At 35.0% G+C, this 21558-nt stretch overlaps 1 protein-coding gene across 42 annotated transcripts in view; it reads left to right on the top strand.

Annotated features, from left to right (window-relative positions):
• The window catches only part of slo (calcium-activated potassium channel slo), a 522131-nt gene that overhangs the window by 468415 nt on the left and 32158 nt on the right, over positions 1 to 21558 (top strand). For 14 of the 42 annotated variants that reach the window (XM_067090341.1, XM_067090333.1, XM_067090330.1 and 11 more), the window contains 4 exons: positions 1446 to 1558; positions 3095 to 3250; positions 3897 to 3973; positions 20895 to 20978. In XM_067090341.1, coding sequence (XP_066946442.1) covers positions 1446 to 1558; positions 3095 to 3250; positions 3897 to 3973; positions 20895 to 20978 — 430 coding nt within the window. Of the gene's footprint in view, positions 1 to 814; positions 928 to 1445; positions 1559 to 3094; positions 3251 to 3896; positions 3974 to 15290; positions 15372 to 17060; positions 17112 to 20894; positions 20979 to 21558 lie in introns of all 42 variants that reach the window. The other 28 variants (XM_067090350.1, XM_067090342.1, XM_067090351.1 and 25 more) reach the window with 5 other exon arrangements.

The raw sequence follows: 21558 nt of genomic DNA, 5'->3' as shown, positions 1-21558 counted from the left end.
CTAGGAATATTTTTGTGTGAGGCTTCATTGTTGCCTATTTAGTGAGCTGTTTTGAAAAGAATACTTATTGCTGTTAACATTTCACTCTGCATTCTTCCAAGCAATCTCATAGGTGTCATATTGTAAGCTCATAAAGGACATGATTTATTTGCTTTCCAAGTCAGGGAGAAATTTTAGGTACATACTACTAGGTTGGTGAAATTTGCTTGTGCTTTTAAATGCCTTTTTTTTTTTTTATTCCCATGTCTCATGCATCAAATCATTTCATATACATACATTTAGAAGCTCAATATAACATGCTATATATAATTTTTGCATAATGTAAGTACTCCCATGTATGTTTTTATTTGATACACACAATACAGTACTACATTTCTTTTGATTATACCTAATAGTAACTTTAAACTTCAAAACCGAAATCTCTTTTGTATAGCTTGGGTAATGTATAATCTACAGCGCCATGTGGATAATGTTGAACATCCCCCCCAGTTGCAGAATATTTTCCCAAGTACAGTATAATTATTAATCAGGCAAGAAGTTTGATGATTTAGATAGTATTACGAAATTGTAATGAACTTGCAGTTCAGCTCTTGAAAGACAGCATCCAGTTCAACTTCCCCAAAGTGCAGTATATCTAAGTTTAACACTCCATACGCTGCAGATAAATTGCTGACACACACAAATTTATCATTTCAGTCACAACAATTGTTCCCATTCAACAGAAAACAACAACATTGTCAGGTGTCTTGATGGTAAATTTTTATGTTTTATTCTCACATAAATAAACATATTCTCATATTATATTGTCTGGTAGTCACCAGACATGTCACCATGGCAAGACCACTACCAGCAAGGCTCTGGTATGGAGATGTACAAAGAAACTTTAAGTCCAGCTTTTGTGGATCTTGAATTTAATGAAACATCAGCGTAAGTAAACATGACTGGCAGAGAGCATGACCCAAAGAAGATACATTGCAAGGCATCCTTAGAGAATTAACATTTTTTTGTTTGAAGTTTCATCAGCCTTACTTACAACTTTGCATACCCTTTCCCCACACTAGACGTAATTATATCCCTCACATCAAGGGGCTTATTTTCAGTTTACCGTTTACTTAATCCTCATTATTGCAGGCTTCTGATAGGGTATAAAGAGAAAAATATAGCAGGTGTAAACATTACTGTTTGGAAAATACTTTCTTATATATGCATCTAGATGTTCAAAGCTTCTAATGATTTAGAATAGCATTCAGCAAAGCTCCTTGAAGGGGATAATCATTTTGCCCCACCACCTTTTAGTGGCAGAGGGATTGAACCCCCATTTTCAAATGGATATTTTTAATTATTCAAAAAGACGGGAGTTTTTGAATTTTGGGTGTGGTTTGTGTTGTTATTGCAAGGAGGAACTGGAGACAGAGTGATTTGGACCACTCTTGTGTTTTCCTTAGTCACCAGATATGCAGGCTTGGCAGAACGACTACCTCTGTGGTACGGGTTGTGAAATGTACACGGAGACCTTGTCGCCCTCCTTCGTGAGCATGACTTTTCCTCAGGCGTCAGAGTGAGTACCTGGAGATTTTCCTGTCTGGATTTGTTGAATTTTTAGTAGTCGTAGGAAACTAACCAAAAGATGGTTCCACACTTAATGTATGTCGTAACTTTGTATGAAATGTTAACTGTTAAAATCTTTCTAACAAGAGGGATTAGCACTCTTGCAGGGCTTAATTGTATAGTTGAATCCCATGTACAACAGTTGTAAATTATAATATTTAATATTTTTTTAAGATGTACTGTTGTATATTTAACTGATTGGCAAGAACATTTTTCATTTGAAATAAATACCAAGGAGGATTTTACCAAGTCCAAAGTATTGTAAAATAGTTTTTGTGTAAGATCAGTACAAGCTCTTGTTTTACAAAAGGCCCACCCACCAAAATATGACCTCTTTGACATTTGACTGTGTTATTATTATACACACAATTTTATATTCCAATGCTTTTAATATATTAGCTTAATCTCATTTCATATAGAGTATTTTTATATTCCACTATTTTTAATATATTAACCTTATCTCTTGAGAAGAGCTGGTTTCAGAAAATGTTACCTTTCTTATTGTAAGCTTTTGGGTGTGTACACGGTCAAGGTTGTTAGCTCCATGCTTCTGGCCCTAAATGGCCCATTACAGTAAAGTAAGGCCCAATATCTCACAGCAGTTTCCCCTTGTTCTTGAGGTTAACTGAAATCATGATCTTGGCTGTGTTTTGCACTGCACCATGACACTGCCCTTTGACAATAGGAGAAATGTGCCAGTGGCATCAGACATTTCATGGTAGTTACCTATGCAAAAATGAACCAAACCTAACATTGCACAGTTTTTTTAACACCTTTAGTCCTGTAAACAAGATATTAAATTTTCAGTGTTGCTAGGGTCATTTGTTATGTCTTCCAAGTTTGCTGTATATTTACAAACAAAATAACAAACAAACAGGATTAGGTATTCATTTATTCTGAGACTTTAATTTTCTTGGTGACCCAACTTTTCTTCATGCACAGGATGAGTAGACTTTTCCAGTGGTGTTGTTGAAACACAAACACTTGATAAGTAAGTAATTTTTTAAACTGATGAACCCCTCTCGTCTATTTTGTTCAGTTATATGCCGTTAGTCCAGGGGCAAAACCTGATGTTTCAAAAATGAAAAGGATATTTGAGAAGAATAAAAAATTCACAAATGCCTTGACCAAAGATCGTATGGGCAAATTTGACAAGTTTAAGGTGTCACAGACTTTCTTTTCTATTTCAGACGGTTCCATGATTTTCATTTTCATCCAGGGGGAAAGAGCCTAAGTGGCTTGCATTCAGTGATAGTTCTCGCTCTGCCAGTAAATGGGGATAAATAGCACAAATCATTAACCAAATGTGTCCCAGGGAAGGATATATATAGGCCTACTGAAAGGAAGTCTATGAAATATTGTTTTAAATATAGGGCCAAAAATGTGTTCCTGTTTTTTGAGCATCTCATACCAGTGTATTCCTTTTTCAATACGGATGTGGACTTTATTATATATGCACTGTACTTATTTTGCTTCTTTTCCACAGACTCTGCTTCTCCAAACTAAAACTACTATTATTAGCCATTGAAGTTAAAAATGAAGATGGGACAGATAGCAAGATTGCAATCAATCCAAAAGCCACTAAGATTCAACCCAACACACAAGGATTTTTCATTGCTCAATCTGCAGATGAAGTGAAAAGGTATGCATACTGGGTTATTGTTTGTTATGAGACCAAAAGGGAAAAAGCTTTGTGTGACTTATGAAACCACAATAATGCCCATGGTAAAATTGATGGAAATGCAAAGCTTGTGTGGGACTGTTCAGACAAAGAGAATTTCTGGTCTAGTATGAAATTGGTATCAGCCAGTTGTGTGTTATGTCTCCATGGCTATTTTCCATAAATAGTGTGGTGAGAGAAGTCAGAGATATGGCTGGGAGCTGTGGATATATGGAGGGGTTTATATTTGCAAATGGCACAGTAGTTAGTAACAGTGAAGAGAACCACCATAGACTGGTAGGGGGATTAGTACAAGGAGGCAGGTGAGAGTGAATGTTAGCAAAGTAAGACTGTGAGTGAAAGGTGAAGCCAGGAAGATGGAGCAGTGAAAGTTGTTGAAGATAGCTGAGGAATGGAAAATGTTATAAGAGTGCTGAAATGATTCTGGTATTTTGGTATTACCATTTGTTATTTTCTGTATTATCTATTACCATGCACTGTAATTTCATCCTATACATACAGATGTACTTCAGGGAAAATTATTTATATACTGTACATCATGTGCCTTTGTGAATTTCAGCAAGTATATACAGTATATGTACACAAAATCATTTTTTTTTTGTTGCAGAGCCTGGTACTACTGCAAAGCATGCCATGATGACATTAAAGATGAAACCCTCATCAAAAAGTGCAAATGTAAAAACTGTAAGTAGAGTATTTTTTTTTTTTGCTAAGTATCATCATTCATTAGGGTTTTAGACTGATTTATTGTACAGTGATATAATTTCTCATTGACAAACTTTCTTCCTAGGTAGAGACTTCATTTTGTAAAGTGGCAGGTGATGAGTTAACGGATAATTTGAAACCCTGTATATAATGATGTAACTTTCTTTTCTTTTTTGCTACATTGTATTCATTGTTGAAGAAAATCATGATTACGTAGGTTCTCTCAATGTTCACATTACCAAGGATGTCCCATTTTATATGATGAAAACAGGTGAATGAATCTTTAATCGTATTTAATCATATGTGTGGCTTTTAATTGAATTTTAGCTTTTCAGGAAGTCTGATTAGCCTTGAAGCATTATGCTTCAGTTTTTCTTTCTTAAATGCACTTTCCAAGAGAGTTGTAATAGCGCATCACGGAGTCAGAAAGAGAGTTTAATTCATTTACTCATTTATTTGAATCTGGGAAATTTGCTGTATAAAAGGTTAGATGTTTTAGAGTGCATCTATTCAAATACAGTATATGAATTTATCTGTTAAGACTACACTTATCGTTTGTGATTTGTTCCACACGAGATTTATATTATTGTCACATGAAGGATGACATAACATCCTTTCATATCACAGTTTGTTAAGGCCTTAAAACTTCTTGTTTTACGAGGATCAATTTTGTTTTATGCTTTATTCAAAGTGTTTTAGTTTTCACAACTTTTCAATGACTTTTGAGTTTCTTAAAAAGCTGCTTATTCTCTCTCTTCTTGCTTCCACATACCTTTGGAAACAATGGCATCAGGATATCGTAATTCATATTCAGCAGTAAATCAAATGATTATGTTCCACTGGCATCATGTGTATTTACATTTATAGAAATTTGTTTCATAGGGTCAAGTAAATCTCACACTGAAAGATAGTAAAAAACATACTTACCGTGTAGACTTTACCATACAGCATTCCAATTTTAATTATGTTGTTTCTGATGCTTTTGTTTTCCCCATAACTATCTCTCAACGAAGCACAAAACAAATCATGGACAGTTTTAATGAAAGAACGTTAGGATGTTTACTTAAGTCGAGTGTCGTCAAAAAAAAAAGTAAAAGTGAAACGAAGGGTATAAAAGAAACTAATGAAACATCATTTTCAAAGTCAAGCAGAACTGTCAAGTCAGAGGTTGCCAAATAAAGATATTGCCCTATGTAATTCTGCACATCCCAGTGACATGGAATGGTGAACTATTATTGGTTTTGAACTGCATATGCCCTTCTTTTATATGATTTCCTCTTGAATTATCATTACAAACATACTTGTTTATTTCATTTGGTTGCATGAAGTAAAAGTTGTTATTATCATACTTTCATGCTTAGCTTTGATGCACCATTAACAAGATATTGTTGATCTTATAATCGTTTAAACATGACAATTTATTGTCTACCTTTTATTATTGCATACAATTTTTATATGCATATTTGCATCCAAGAAAACAAAACAATACAAAAAAGCAATGGGAAAATTTGATGACTAGGAAGTGTTTGACAAATTGAAGGATTTTGGTAAGGTCATTTGTCACCATGTATTTTTTGATATGTTGATATTTATAAGGAAGAGTAACTGCCATGTGTTATTTTTGTAAGGAGATTTTGCACATGTGAAAACTATGAGTATATTCAAATTTTCCCTGCGTGTGTATCCAGCATCGCCGCCAGCCAGTCTCACGTGTCCAGTACGAAATTCCTGTGTTTATCACTGTCAGTTTCCTGTCTGTGTTGTGTTCTTCGATCATGAAGCTAGCGCTATAAATGCTCCCCTAATATTTTTTCTTTCATTTTCAGTTATTCCCACCACTCATGTGTCTCATTCTGTAGTTTTAGAACACTGTGTTTCGTATGTTGCAAATATTGCGATATGTCTCTGTTTGGTGAATTGTTACGGAAGACTTTTCTGAGATTGACTCTCCTTCTGTTAACAGCTTCTTACGAATTATTTTCAGGCAACTTTACTGAATAACATAGAATTATGTAGTGGTTGATGACTGAATGCTTTCATATTAGGAATCTTATAGTATTTCCTTTACAGTTTATACTTTTATTTCTTGTTTCTTTTTCGAAGCAAAAGCTGTGCAGTGTTAGTTTGACTCCATGACTTGTAGATTTCATATACATTTATCTCTACTTTGTATCTCATATCTGTAAGGATATGATAATGTTAGTTTTTAGAAAAAATCAGAGCCTTTCTATTTTATTCACACAGTAGTTAGTAGTATAGGTATACCTGTAGTCATCTTTTGTGTCATAGCAGTTGTTTGTTGTACTGGATGTGTCGTCCTTCAGTGCACTGCATACATCTTACTGAAAGACTGCTAGATTGTCTGTGGAGAAATAAGGCAATGATTTTATTATTTTTTGTATCTCCTTTTATTACTCCTTATGAAATTGCCAGATTTTATTGCTGCAGTTTTTCATGTCAGGATGGAAATTTAGTTGAACAGGTTGTACAGTGATTTATGTTTGTTGATTATAGAAACCCATCATTTATAATTGTCCACATTTGTGGTCTTTGAGTACTTCTAAACACTTCATTCACAATTAACAATTAGATCATCATCTGGCAGGGTGCTTGAGCGACCATGGACCTTTGGTTCCATGTTGGTTAATTTTAAATTTAATTTTTAATTTTCCTTTAGTTTGGATAATTTCTTCTTTTCCTTCCCATTGTTCCTCACTAGTTTATCCTCTTCCCCTTATTTTTGCAAAATCATTTTCTGTTCCACTTGAGCTTGAAGATCTTCACTTCTTTGAAGTTAATTTTATTAGTAAAGGTAGTAAGTGATTTTGAACCTTTTTACCTGTTCTAGTGGGCTTCATTGATGGCAATGAATGGCTCACCAGTGAGTAGTGGTTTACCACCTTGCTCTAACTTGTGGGATACAATTTCCCATGTTAATATTGTGAGAATTTTTATTTGTTTCTTATAAACATTATCATTCATACCTACATCATCATCATTATTAGTACAGGTACTCTGATTGTAAAGAAATCATAAAAATCAATGCTAAATGTTCTGAGAGTTATCAAAGACAAAAATAATAATAATGCTTTCGGCTCTATCAACTAAACTCTCAATATTTCCACTAACCTTCTTTCTTCAGGAAGCATAATTGGGCAAAATTATTTTGCACTTAGCTCTTCCCTTATTGTTACTTCAGTGCCTTGTTACACAAGGAGGTGCAACCAAACTTTCTGCTAATTAATAAAGACGTATCTCTTGAACTTTTTCTAAAGCTGTTCTACATTATTCTCTGACTTTGATGGTGCATCAGTTAAAGGTGTCTTCCCTCACCTGCTTAGAAAGATCCAGGTGTCTTACCCTCAGCTGCCATGTAGAAGTGTCAGCTATCATGACTTTTATCCTAAATTTCCAGGCAGGGCATTGTAAATTATGGGTCTGTACAGCAAACAAATTTGGTTTTATAAAATCAGAGGTAATATTTTGTAAGCGTTTCTTATTCAAGGAACCAGAGGTATCAACTTGAATATGAGCCCAATTGTCCACCAGCAGCTGATGATCTTTAGATTGTGAATTGGAAATGGAGGGTACAGGAACATTGTCAGGCTTTGAATGCGAACAGTTATAAGTGAAGGGTTTATGAATATTAAGTTTGTTTTAAGAAAATTTTATTTTTATTAAGAAAATTGTTTTTTCTCAGATAGCTTGGATTCCTATACCACTTTTCATTCCATACAAAATAGCATAATTTAGTTGAATTTATTATAGGCCAGCTGTCTAACTTCTTGGGAAAAAGAAGCAAACACAATAAAAAAAAATAAAATGTCAGGTGAAAGTCTTTTATGTTATTGCTACCAAGTGCAGATGAAACATATTACGTTGCCCAAAATCGCCATCACTGTCCTCATAAGAATTAACTCCTATTTCATCTTTTCGTATTCAGTTTGCATCTCCTGAGGTCTTGGTTCTTTATTTCTTACTTGACCATTGCTAAACTATGTGGCTGCAGTATGAGTGAAATATTCCTCATAGGGTTTGTAGGGGTTTTTTTGCAAGTTGGGCCTGGTTAGTTATGTGCTGTATTTTACTTTGGAAACTTATAACTTGTCATTCATACTTGTGCAAAAATTATCTGAATTCGTGCTTATTCCTTAAAAGGAATACTACAATGCGGTTGTTTGCTAGGGTCTGTGTTGTGTACGCTAATATTATTTGGATAATATTTCTCTGACAAGGAGGAAAATTTGAAGCTACCCTGTTGCTGACACACATTTTTCATATTAGAAAGAGTGCTTGAAGTTCAGCACGTTATGTGGAACCATTTTATTCATTCATTCCTCTCATCTCAAGGATCAGTAGTAGTACTGATTAGCAAAATTTGGTTCATTTTACAGAGAGAGCGACCTTACTCTCCCATGTTAGTTGTTACTGCTTTTAAGGCAATATAATAATACCCCGGGATCACATATCTGGACTCTTGTATGGAACCCCAAAAGATTTTTTCGTAAAGAAAAGTGAAAGTTAGATTGTGATCGTGTTAGAGAAAGTCATTTAAGTGGGTAGGGACCAAAGGAAATGGAGGAAAAGTAAACGGCAGAAAGCATTGCAGCTGAGAACAGGTTGAATAACAAGTACAGTAATAACCAGTGATGAGGGATCGTTTAGACTGGGATACTTGACCATTTTCTGTTGCAAATGTGAACAGGGGCTTTGTACACTGTTCAGCAGTATACAGTAGTGATATTTAACAGATACGCTATACAGTATTGAGAAACTGAACACAACATCAAATTTCCATGTTTTGTTTTCAGTTGTTCCATATATGAACTGTGAAATTTGTGGTGGAGGCTTATGACTATTCTCAATTTACTGAATCTGACAAAGGATTTTGGTGTTTCACTTTTCTTTGGAACTAATAATGTTGGAGAAGTTTCACTCTTTTGGTTGTTTTCCGCTTATAAACGATGTACAGTTCAGTATTTGAATTGGTTCATCATTGAGTAATGTTTACATCAGAATTTGATTGTTGAACTTCGTTGCTGTAGTAATCTTTGTAAATCCATTAAGTGCTAAAGTTTGAACTATTTCACTGGATCTAGAATTTTGGGGGATACAGCTCTTTTAGTTATGAAATTGGAAATCTACATTATATATCAGTTTAAAAAAAAATTTACCACCAATTACATTTTTAGATTTTAATTGTACAATACAGTACAGTGTTTAGTGTATAACATTCAAGTTAATTTCATATTTGATTTTTATTGCCTGTTGAAAGGATATTGAATTATATTTTCTTAAAATTGGCATGAATTCCCGAGAAGGTAAGGTGTTCCAGCTTCTTTTATAAGGGTTTGGAAGCATTTAGCACACTGAGGTCAGGTTTGTCAACTGTTTTGAATGCTCATAAGATGACTGGTCATTTGATCTACAGCATTTGTTCATGTTAGTTCTGTTTTCATTCTTGACAGATAAACCGTACACCATTTAGGCATTTAGGGCGTCGTTCATTATTTACCGACTGAAGGGTATTGGAGTAATGCATTAGTTGTTTATGCTGCTAGTTTTCTGAATATAGTCATGAGTGGGTATTCAGTCTTGGGTCCAGGATACAGGTGGCATGTGCCTGCCTCTTTGGAAAATCTGTAATTTTTTTATTATTCATTATTAGTAAAATACACAATAGCACAGTAAATTTTAAAACTGATTCAAGAATAAAATGCATAATCAGTGACTGAAGTTTAATGGCTTATGTTGTTACTAGTAGTCTTCTTGTGATTTAACTTGCTTCTGTGATAGAGTCTAAACTGGCTCTTGTTGCATTTTACTTATGTATTAATTGCACAGTCCTGATAAAATCAGTATAATAATGTATCTGGCTCTTTAAGAAAGCTTCATAAACACGGCTTGTGCCTTCTTTCAGAAAACACTTCATTTTGAGAAAGCGAGGTAAAAATACTTCATTTTGAGAAAGTGAGGTAAAAATACTATAACTTTAGGCAGGTGATACCTCAAAGTATTTATGCGCTGTTAGTCTTACCATGGGCGTAAAACCTTTATTGTTTGGAGAAGTATCAGCTCTTACGTCGGTCATAGGATGCCGTCGGTGTAGTCACTCGAGTTGATTTACAGTTATGGTTTCAATATTTATCTTTAAGGCATGCTTTTGTCTAAATTCCAGACACTTCTGATACCATAAATATATACATGAACCTAATCGTTTGGTTTGAAGAGCTGTGACAGTGTGCAGAACACTAAACAACTGGTTTAGGGACAACTCTGTTTGCTTATGTTTTTGAATAATGGTCGTCATAATGTACAGAATATCCCGACCTCTGTTTGCTGTGATTTACGAACGTGTGGTAATAACATCATAAACATACTGTTATATGCAATTTACAGAATAAAACTATATTCCTGTAACATTACTCACAAACTGATATCTCCTTGAATTTCCAATTCTTCTCAAGGGAAACACAGACTATAGTTACCATATATAGATACAAAATGGTTTGTATGGAAATCATTTTTTAATTTCTTTTATTCAACCTTATAAGTTCGTATCATTGTTTGTGTGTGTGTATTTTTTTATATACTTTTTCTGTACTTCTCTCAAAGGCTGTTATTTTTGCCGACTGTATTTACTTTTCAGATGTTTACATGGGCCTTCAATTGCCCATGATATTTTTTTTTTACATGTCACTCCTTAATTGTACTTCATCCAATCAGAAAGTATGAATAGTACTAGAAAATACTGTTTAGCCGTTTTTGTGGCGTCTGGCACTTGGCATTCAGTTGGTTTTTAGAAATCTGAATGAAAGAAAAGAACATCTCTTTCATTAGGAAGACAAGGCATCATTTATAACTTCGTCTGATCATATCTTGATTTTTTTTTTTTATTAATTTTCCTGAGTTTTATATCACAGTATAGGAATGAATGTCTTTTGCCAGAACTATCATTCAATGAGAAGATGAGTGTTGCAATTAACATCCTCAAAATTTAGATCAGAATTATTAATCTTGCCTGAAACTGACTCCAATTTTATACCTTGAATGTGGCCACATTTTAATTCCATAGGTTTGTATTGGGTGTACATTAATTTTGCTTGTACTGTACATAGAGGACATTAAATGCTGTGTAGATATTGCCATGTCAGATGAAAGATGGACATCTCATATGTACCTTCAGGACTGATGCAAAGTGTTCTTACTGTAACCTGTAAAGTCTTAACATTGTTATTATTACAGCAGAATGAAATAACTGAACTTATCATTTGGTCAAATTTATGCCGTGTCAGGACTAACCCAATGAACAAGCTGTCAACTGAAGGATTTGAAAAAGGAGTGAGTTTGGAGAATAAAGTAAAGGAAACCAATGTAAACATATTCACACTAATGGATTTCAGAGGGGTGGTAGCAAGGGGTGAAATGCTTACAAGGGCGACATCCTGTATTCTTAGCCTTTGCTAGCCTACCATTAGCCTAACCTTGCAACTTAGTATCCCTACCTGAACTCACACCTAATTAAGAAACTTATAAAATCCACAGAATTAAGAAAAATATAGAATTGTAAAATAAAAAAAAAAAGTCCAATAAGCACTTTATCTACTTGAACTGCAGCCATCGAGTAGTGTCACCACACGTAAATAATCCATGAAGTATATGCACAGAAGAGTGTGGAGTGAAATCATGTATGTATTAAACAGTTTTAAATATTATACCAAAAACTGTATCCTAAAATGAAAAACAATAAGCATCAGAGTAAATGTGTAATAAGGCACACCTCAACACTATAGGGGGTCCTTCATAAGTTGTATTATCGCCACACTTTTACACAGTAGGCTTTAGTCTTTTTTTCACTTTTTGCAAACTGTAACTACAGATTAATAGTCTTTAGTGGTAGGTAAACTTGGAAGCTGGAACAAGGCTTACTAATTTTATAAATTGAGGTTTTTTACTATATATGCAGTTGAAATATTTACCCAACAGTGATTCCCCTTACTAGGAACACACCTTTTTTTCACCAGGCCCAAATAATGGCAGATATATTAACCAATGGATTGAATGTGAAATTGTACCAGTTTTATGCGCATTAACATACTATTTGTATGAAAGGAAAGAATATGCAAAATCTTTAATATTCATTATTTAAAGAGTTGAAATTACATTGAATGAAGACTTTTATGGAAGGCATTCTTTTTGGATATCTTTACAGTGATAAAGATTTTGGTAATGTATATCACCAAGTAATGTTATTCAAGGATTGTTTCAACACTTCAAGGTATAAAATTGGAAGTCATATTCTATAGTTGCATTCTCTTTTGTTATTTAACTTGAACCAAGACACTCAAGAAGCCACAGGATTTTGAAGTGAGAGTTATTGACACATGAAGTGTGAGTCACTGATATCATACTTAATGTGTTTTGTGTATTGTACACTTAAGCCTGGGAACTTAAATGTCAGAACATTACTGCTTGTCTGTGATAGATACACATCTCAAAAGCTACTGAGTCACCTGGGAGATGGATTTTTCCTAGAATTTCTACTATAGTCACTTTCGAGGATTGCGTGGTGAGCATCCGGTTGCAAATGGGTATGGTATCAAAAGCCTTCAATAATTGTAATATCATTTTACAGTCTTCCACCAACCGGCTGTTTGTGTTGGTTGTTACGCTTCATGGTATAAAGAGCAGAGTTATGAGGAAGCTACTACAATATAATATTTTATGCCTAATGCATTTACTATATTTGTAATAACTATTAAAGGCAGAGTGCTCAAAGCTGTGTAAGTATTTTATATTTATGATTGTATAAATATTGTAAAGCTCTAGCATTTACTAGAAGTTATAATATGCACAGAATGCATAGAATTGTCTCATTGTCTCCTGTAAATAGCTGTACCTTGTCGAAAACCATTGTACATTTAGGAGAATGACTCATCATTGTAAAAACTGTTTGTGGTTTACCAAGTGCTAGTTCAACGATTCTACTTATAGATTTCATGATGTAACCTATTTGCTGACTGTCATTTCCCAACAGAAGTAAATTTGTACTGAATGGATTCAAAGACAGTTGTCCCAGCAATGCTTTTTTGTTAACAAAGCATGCCCCAGAAGGCTTAGCTCACCACAATGCATTTAGAGATAATTGCTCAATCAGATGTATATGTGATAAGTTTGATTTTTTATTTTCCATGACGCTTTCATAGCACTCGCTTACAAGTACACAGCGCTCATCAGAGGAAAGTCACCAGATCCATGACTCATGTAAATAGAGTGATTTTCATCCTATGAAACCCTGAGCTTTAGCTGAATAAATGCCATGGCTTTCTCTAGTAGATATTCAAGTTGATACCAGTATTTTATGCAGCCCTTTTTTATTTCCTCTTTTTTTTTTGGTCCGGTGTTTATTAACTGACTTTACATAGCTTTCATGTGCTGTAAGGGATGATTTATCAAATAGCATAACATATTTAGTCATAACATCCATTTGGGGGGGTACAGTAAAGTATCTCCAGCAGTATATCATCCACCTACACTCGAATTCACTTCCCAAGACCAGTACAAGTGTCCTTTCACTGTTGTAGACACTTACGAACCCTTACTCTCGTCACCTACAACAACCACCGCCTCTGATATAGTCTTCATTGTTACTCAGCCACCTGTGAATTCACCTTGGCTTAATTACATTTTGTTCACCTCCACTTATTACTTATTGTATACTTTGTCATGTTTTTCTCATTCCCTTCCCTTGGATCTAGTTCCACCTTTATGGATGTGTACTTCCCAATGCTTTTCTTTTTATTATGTTCCTTGTCACCCTATGGACTTTTGGATATCTGTCCTTTCTCCTAAGTATTTAGTTTTACAAGGTTTCTTTACATAGAGTTTTCAACCTCAGGCAATTCATCATGATCCCATGTAAAATCTATGCTAGTACTAAACATGTCAGTAGCATTGCGTGAGGACACTCCTTTTTTATCTTCAGTAGACAAATGTCGGGGACTCAAAATAGTTGAACAAAATGAGTGAAATGTAGTGCAACTTGTTACCCATACCTGACAGGGGATGAGTTTGCAATAAAGCGAAACTGTGACGAAGGGACACGATATCGTGCTTAGGTTACTATGCAGTTCTTGACCATGTTGGCACTAAGTGGGTCATTTGAAGGTAGACCTTGTCTCCGAGAATAATCTCCCGTACTTCCACTTTATATTAAAAGCTTTTCTAGAGTTTTACTTGCATTTTCTTCGGTGACATTTCCAATTTGCTTACTGTTAAGTTCCCAGGCTTTTAAGAATTATCAGTCTGATCATACCAAAAGGATGCATCTGGGTACCATTATTTTTTTTTTTTTACTGTACATGAGATTCGCAGCTGCATGAATAACTACATTTTCTTTTCATATTTAATGTTTGTTTATGATTTAGAAGTTAATTACTTATTGTCAGCAGTTTAGATAGAATTAATCATTATTGGTGATAATTAACCAATTTTAACATTTCTTCACTGTAGATTTGTTGAGTACTATATTTTTCACATTAAATTTTATTGATCTTGTGTGTCTTGTAGATAAAGGAAGAGAAAAACAAACTGCTGGTAATTGAGCGTCATTTCATTAATTTTTCCTGTTTAGTGTAGTTTGTTATGAGCTGACATCTGTTGAAAGCTAAACCACTTTTACTTTTTGTCTTTAGTTATGAGTGGTATTCTTCATAGTGTTTATTCATTTCTTCATTTATGTATTGGGAATAGCCTATCAGAGGAACCATCCTTATTAGAGTTTAACTTCCATTTCACGTATCATTTGTTAGCCTTACCTTCCTGAGTAAACAGATCCCTTTCATGTACCCATGACATGTCATTTATTTGTGGATGATGTCTGTTTTCTTTTTTATTCTATACATATTATTTCTTTTCCTCAGTTTGCATATCAATTATCATTTCTTTCTGGTTCAGTGTTTTAAGTGAATTATCTTATCCACTGTTGTATTTATTTCATTACTTACATCACATGAACTTTGCTGCGGCACGTGTGACTGAGTCGCTCCTCGTTCACATATTTATGTTACCACCCAAATCTGGTTCTTTGAGATGTTAGATAGATCAAGATCAATCTTGTGCAAATAATGTCTGTGGCGCTTGATTCACAAACTAAACTAGAAGGCTGAATAATGATCTCAGACCATGGATATGTTGGTGGTGGCACAAGTATCTGGAGGAGTGGCAGAGGCGGTTGAGACTGCGTACCCCGTGAGCTATGGCGAACATTACAGTGGCGCTGTCCGTTCCCTTGCAGACATCGGAAATTTGCTTCAAGCAAGTGGTTTCATGAAGAACTTTATGCCCCTCGTGGTGGAAAGCGGGCCGGGGAGCGAGGGTAGGCCAGTGTTGCCCTCCCCACTAACAAAGTCACTGATAATTTTTATCAGTTTTAACCATGTTACCCCTGTATTGAATATTCACACACAATAGGTCATCCTGAAGATTTCACTTGATAGCCAATTTCCCTGATATTCTAGTTGCAGAGTAGAATGAGTCTTTGTCTCTGGTGGTGTGTGAGTATTCATTAGTGGCACAAAACTTAGTATTTATGCCAGGGTTCCATGTTCCAGCAAATAGTTCCCTTCTCCACCACGGGCTCTGCATGAGTATTTGATCTGAAACGTGGCCGCTGATGATGAGCCTTAGTTAATGCTCCAGTATGGCCAGTTGTCCAGCTATTGTCCTTAGAAGAATGAGCTTTATTGAAACAATCAAAAGGTTCCTTATGTCTGGTCTGGTCGCCTACTAATCTGTCCTGTGCCTTTAAGTTAGGTTCTGGTGGGGGTTGCCCAGTCCCCCACCCCTCCAGCTTATGGAGGAGGACCATAATATCAGGTTATGGCCAACCAGTTGTGCACGGCAATATTGCAACCATATTTGCTACCAAATTTTCCTTTGGCTTGCTCCTATGCATGGAATTATGACTCTGTGGTTGAAGTGATGAGGAGGCCAACCCAGAACTCTGGCTGAAAGCTAAGATGTCCTGGTATTTTGTCTTTTTTGAGGGGTGGCCTTGTAATGGTAAGGACCTCTTGCCCCCGTCCCCCATATAGCTCATTTCAGCATTGATTCTTACGTTAATTACTTTTCTGAAATGTGAAGAATGATATTTCAGTACTTTTATGTTTCTTGTTTTTTATAAATACATATTCAGTTATATTAACTTCACTTTTTATTTTGATAAATTTCTTGCCATTATTGAGTGAATGAATGCACAGAACATTCAGATAACACTTGGATGGTAATCATAGCTTGTAGTTTGCTAATCAGTGAATTTCACCAAAAACAAAATCCCAGGTGAGAGTAATTTAGATGGTAATTGTTCCTTATTTTAGTTGATTTGATTGCAAGCATAGAAGCAAAAAGTTCTTTTTCTCATTTTCATTTGTCACGTACTTTAGAAAAAATGCACGATGAGCTTTTCACACTTGAATTCAAATGTATGCCTGTAGAAGAAACTTAGCAGATGCACAGTCCACACTGCTGAACATGAGCTGAATGGGGATGAATTAGATAAACCTTTCATATGGCAAAGAGAAAATTGAAAGGATTTAATGTGAAATAAGCATATGTGAGTGGGGCAGGTGGGCAAGGGGGTGGTACCCCTCTGCCTCAATCACTGCCACTATTCTTGATTATCACTTACCTTCGGATGTCGTTCATTAAAACTCCTCAGAGATAATTTACATATTAATTCACTGAAATGATGTATATGACTTTTTTTTGTTCATTTTACCAAAGATTGTGTTGAAGTAAGTATTCTGTAAATACTGTGTTTTTTTTGTAAACCTGAGGATTAATGAAGGAGAACCATAGCAAGAAAAGAGGAACAATTCTGCCCATTTTACAATAATAGAGAATCCCTTTCCACTTCCTAAATGAATCTTAACCAAGTGAGTGAGGCAGAGGTGAGTGAAAAAGGTATGACACTGGTTTTCTTATCATTTCTAATTATTATTTTTTGACTGTGGGCGGTGGTGCATGTGTTTCCTGCTGTCCGCACTAACTCCTGTCTTCTCTTTAGTGGCATTATTCAGGAAAGGAGTCCGCGCTGTCCAATTGGTAGGCCGAACAAGTAGGTAACATCCCAGCGACAGTGGTGGTGATGGCCGTGTGAAAAGCATGTTGCATGTTCGATATTATCTCTATGAATATCCATACTCGTGATGTATCTGAAGTCACAAGTTTCAGGGAGTTCAAGGCAGATGAACTTTACCTCACATGACATAAGGAAAATGGAACTGAATTCTGGAAGACATAAAAATAGTGCTCAGTGTTTTGGAATTTAGATGGTCAGAATGTGTAAAACTACTAGGCTGTTAGGAAATGCTTCAACATTGATGTTCATTTTTCATTACGTGTCTATACGAACTTTTCATAGATGATCAAGTAATTAGTTTGTGTGGTTATGGTCATGAGGTTGTCATCCAAAATGTATTACTATTTTTTATTCATTTATTAATTTTTTGAGACTAGTAGCTAGTCCAGAATTCGGGTCCTTGTCCTCTTTGGTTGAAATCCCTGAATCTGGTGCTGATAAATATTCTGCATGGCTCACATTGAGGTTACAGCCAGACCTACCCCACAGTCCGCTCACTAATCCTAACATGCAGCTCTTAAATATTATCTATTTCTGACTTTGAAACAGTGAAACCATCTTCCTAAAAAAAATCGCCAAATTGGATAGAATAAAGTTGGGTGCTTTATTATGCAGTACACACTAAAACTTACCATTTCAACTACTTACTGTTGAGTATAAGACTATCCGCAAACATTTGTAATGAGGAAAGTGATAAACATTTGAGTTAGAAATATTATGTTAAGTTGTCAGATCTTTCTCTGCGGCCTTCTACTAACCTCTCGACCCTCTCTCTGTCCCTTTTCTGTTCATAAGGTGGAGAGGTTACTTTTATACCAAGTAAGTTTCTGTGGAAATGCCTTTTTTGAAGTACAGTCTACATTTTTTATGGATTAGGCAAGATTCTGCTGGTTATAATTATTTATGGCAGCAGCCGCATGAGGAGAATGTTTTGTTAGTTAATAGCAATAAATTAAGCTGTGCAGCATAACAAGGGCCGAGTTCTTTAGGAGAAAAAAGAATTGTTCATATGTCTCTTGAATGGATAAAATAACAATAAAGATCTAGTCACCTGCATCAACATCTAGAGTGCAGCGCTTGCAATATGATCTCAAGCAGTGTGCCAGGGCAAGTCGTGGATTTCATCACATAAAAGAAAATATTCATTTCTGAAGAAAAAAGGAAAAATATTGAAGGACACCGTGTCGAAATCTGCGACTGCTCACTTGGACCAGCCAGTGTCTAGAGCCTAAGAGGATTTAGCAGCAAAACTCCGCTGTAGTGAAATATACATGCATGAGACCCAGGCTTTGGGCTTGGGCGGCTGGGCGAACAAGATTAAGACTTTCCTAATTCTGGCTCTGTAACCACCAAACATTTGACAGAAGACTGTTGTGTCAATTCCATTCATTGGAAGTCAATTTCTTCATATGTTTTTATGAACCTGATTAATATAAGAGAAAATATCATTCAAGACAACAGTTGATGACCATATTTTTCCCCCCTTTCATGCAGCTATCATATTTTCCATTGTAACCCAGCCACTCATATTCATTATATCAAATTCACATTGTATGGACGGAAGAACTCCCCAGACCCCGCTCTTTCATCATCAGGTATTTTAAGATGTAGTTCCTATGTGGTCTCTACATTCTTTGCAGTGTTAACTTCTTTTCTCTCACTGAGTCTTGTCTCCAGCCGCCCAGGAAAGTTCCCTGGTGTCCCAATAGTTCTTTATACTGTACACATCCTACTCATTCTTTCTAAAACCATGATTTATTATTTATGTTAGTTCATGGTATACTTTAATGCAAAGTTTATTACATTTTACAATTTGGTCTATGTTTTATAATCAATGATTGGATGTATCTTGGTATTTGACATTTATTTTCTATATAGTTCATTTCCGTAGTGTTTACTTAGTTTTACTTTCTACTGGCCCTGATCAAACTAGGAAAGCCTGCTTAGTCACCTACTTGGCAACAAAGATCATAGACTATTAGAATCAGCTCTAAAATTGTATACAGTCCAACAGTTCATCCACTCTAGTAGAGAGGGAACTATAGATAAATTGTTGGTTTTCAGAAACAGTTATACAGCATTTTAATGCACCGGAATGCACATAGGTGTTAGCAGATTGGAGGGGGTTTATTTACTAGATTTATTTACAGTCTGATTTCAGAATTGTCTCAACTGTCATATAGGCATAAAGACCTCAAATTGTAATTTATAATCAGTGAAGAAGACATGCTCATGGCAATCAAAAACAATGGGGTTATGCAGCTTCCTTTCATAATAAGCTTCAATAAAATCCAGGAGTCATGATATATGAAAGTAGATGTTCAAAAAAGAAAAAATTACAGATTATTGAAGTGGTTGTGTCCAGGGTGTGAAAAGATATTCAATTTTAATACAGCACATTACTTTCAGTATTTTTTTTTACCAGTTAACCATTACTCTTGAGAAAAGTAAAGTATATTCTAAATTGCAAAAAGCCTTTTTAAATTTGACGCTATATAAAATGTTAATTATTCTTATTCTTATATTTTTAGCAATGCCTAGAAGTGATAGCCAAAGACTATTGAGTTTATAGCTATACATTGTACAAAGTTGCATAATTCTTGCACATGAAAATCTTTCAAAACCTACTCCCAGTGTTTTGACAGCGAGTAGAATTTGTAAACTTTCGTCGCCTAATGTTGCGATTGAGATTACAGTTTATTTTGTGTTCAAGTTCACACTGATAGAAAAGACATTGAGGGAAAGATCATGTAAACATTGTATTTGATATCTGTTCTAAAGATTTAAAGTTTGCTTTGCAGTTTATTAACTTATGTTTTTGCAGTAACTTGGAATGTGTAATTCATTGAAGGTTCACCTCACCCAAAAATTAGCTGCGTGTAATCAATGGCACTATGTCTGGATGCAGATGGATATCCATCATGAATATATGGCTTCACTGAGAGTAGATTTTGATGGTTAATATTTTGCAATTTATTAGAGTTTGAGGTAGCATAGAACTTACCAGCTCTTGACTGCATTTTAAATGAATTTTTATTGCCTATTCTAATATAAACTACTGATATTATGCCTGTTTGATATAGTATCATAACTCATAATCTTATTCTGTTTTTAAGAAAATACAAGGTATTTTTATTGTTGATTACAGTATATTGTAAGTGAAAATTGCAAAAAAAATTAGTTGTGTATATTACTTTTTTATATATATTTCTGATTTATATATAGTGTTCATAGATGTCTAAACTATATGTCAGCTCCTCCACAAACTATATACGATAGCTATTTCATGACTGCTTTCTTTGCGCGTAACTCCTGGATTTTACACTTAAACTCCCTATTCCTCGGCAAAAGGCCCTTAATTTCCTCTCACATTTTTCTATAAGGCATCTGTCAACTTTTTCTCTCCTTCCCTTTAAATCAGGTAATTTTTGACCCATGTAAGATTACTACTAGTTCATTTTGTTATAATGATAAATTACTCTCAAACACTGTACTCTCCTTCTGTTAGTTATATATACCCATTCCTAGGCTAAATCAGTGCCTTATAGATAGCAAACTATTCTTGAGCCTTCCTAAATCGTATATATCCTCTGAACAGTTAAAGATTGTAACCTTGTGGAGTTTTTGTTATTCCATATTTTTATTTATCCATTTATTTACCTACTCATTTTTGGCCAATTTTTCGACAGTGAAGAGCTTTTCTTTTTACTACTGTATGGCTGTTAGTTACGCGTATTTTTCTCGGTGTGTTTGTTTCAGATAAGTCAGATATTGACTCAGAACTCTACCAAGTTACTTACACCCCTCCCGAACTTCCAAAGCGTCTTCTTAACAACTCCAGAGGTACCATAGTTGCTACTTTCACAGTCTTTCACAGTTTCCCACTTTCTGCCTTTTATCATTTCAGTCCTTGCGAGTCTCATAACAAGTAGGTGCAGTAATTAGCCTGTGACTGAGTCTAATGAATCCAGTGTAAGTTATCTGGAAATGAAGTTTAGTATTAAATAAACAAAGAGATTTGTAGCTTGATTGTTCTCTAAAATGGTTATCGTGAATCAAAGAGCTTCTTGCCGAGTTCCCACAAGGTGCAGCATTTAATTAGGCTCATTAATGATTACAGTAGTTAATTGTATATAAGCTATAGTGCAGTATGGGATACAGTGCTATACTTTCTGATGTGACACTTATCAATACACATTTATTATTGTTGAAGACTGGATAACTATTTATCCATAAGGAAGTTTTTATTGCCTTGTACCATGGGTATGTTGAGTGTGCTCAGTTCAGATCACATCTTTGAAAATGAAATGTGCAGTGTACTATGCTGCATATCTTGCCCATTCTTCGAATATTTTATCAAAGAATATGATATTACCATTAAGTTGTACCCTTGATCAGGGGTTAGGTCCAACAAAAAATGCAT

The sequence above is a fragment of the Macrobrachium rosenbergii genome, chromosome 47, assembly GCF_040412425.1.
Source record: "Macrobrachium rosenbergii isolate ZJJX-2024 chromosome 47, ASM4041242v1, whole genome shotgun sequence".
Taxonomy (NCBI): domain Eukaryota; kingdom Metazoa; phylum Arthropoda; class Malacostraca; order Decapoda; family Palaemonidae; genus Macrobrachium; species Macrobrachium rosenbergii.
The sequence above is the reverse complement of the archived record's forward strand: the minus strand, read 5'-3'. Positions and strand labels throughout refer to the sequence as shown.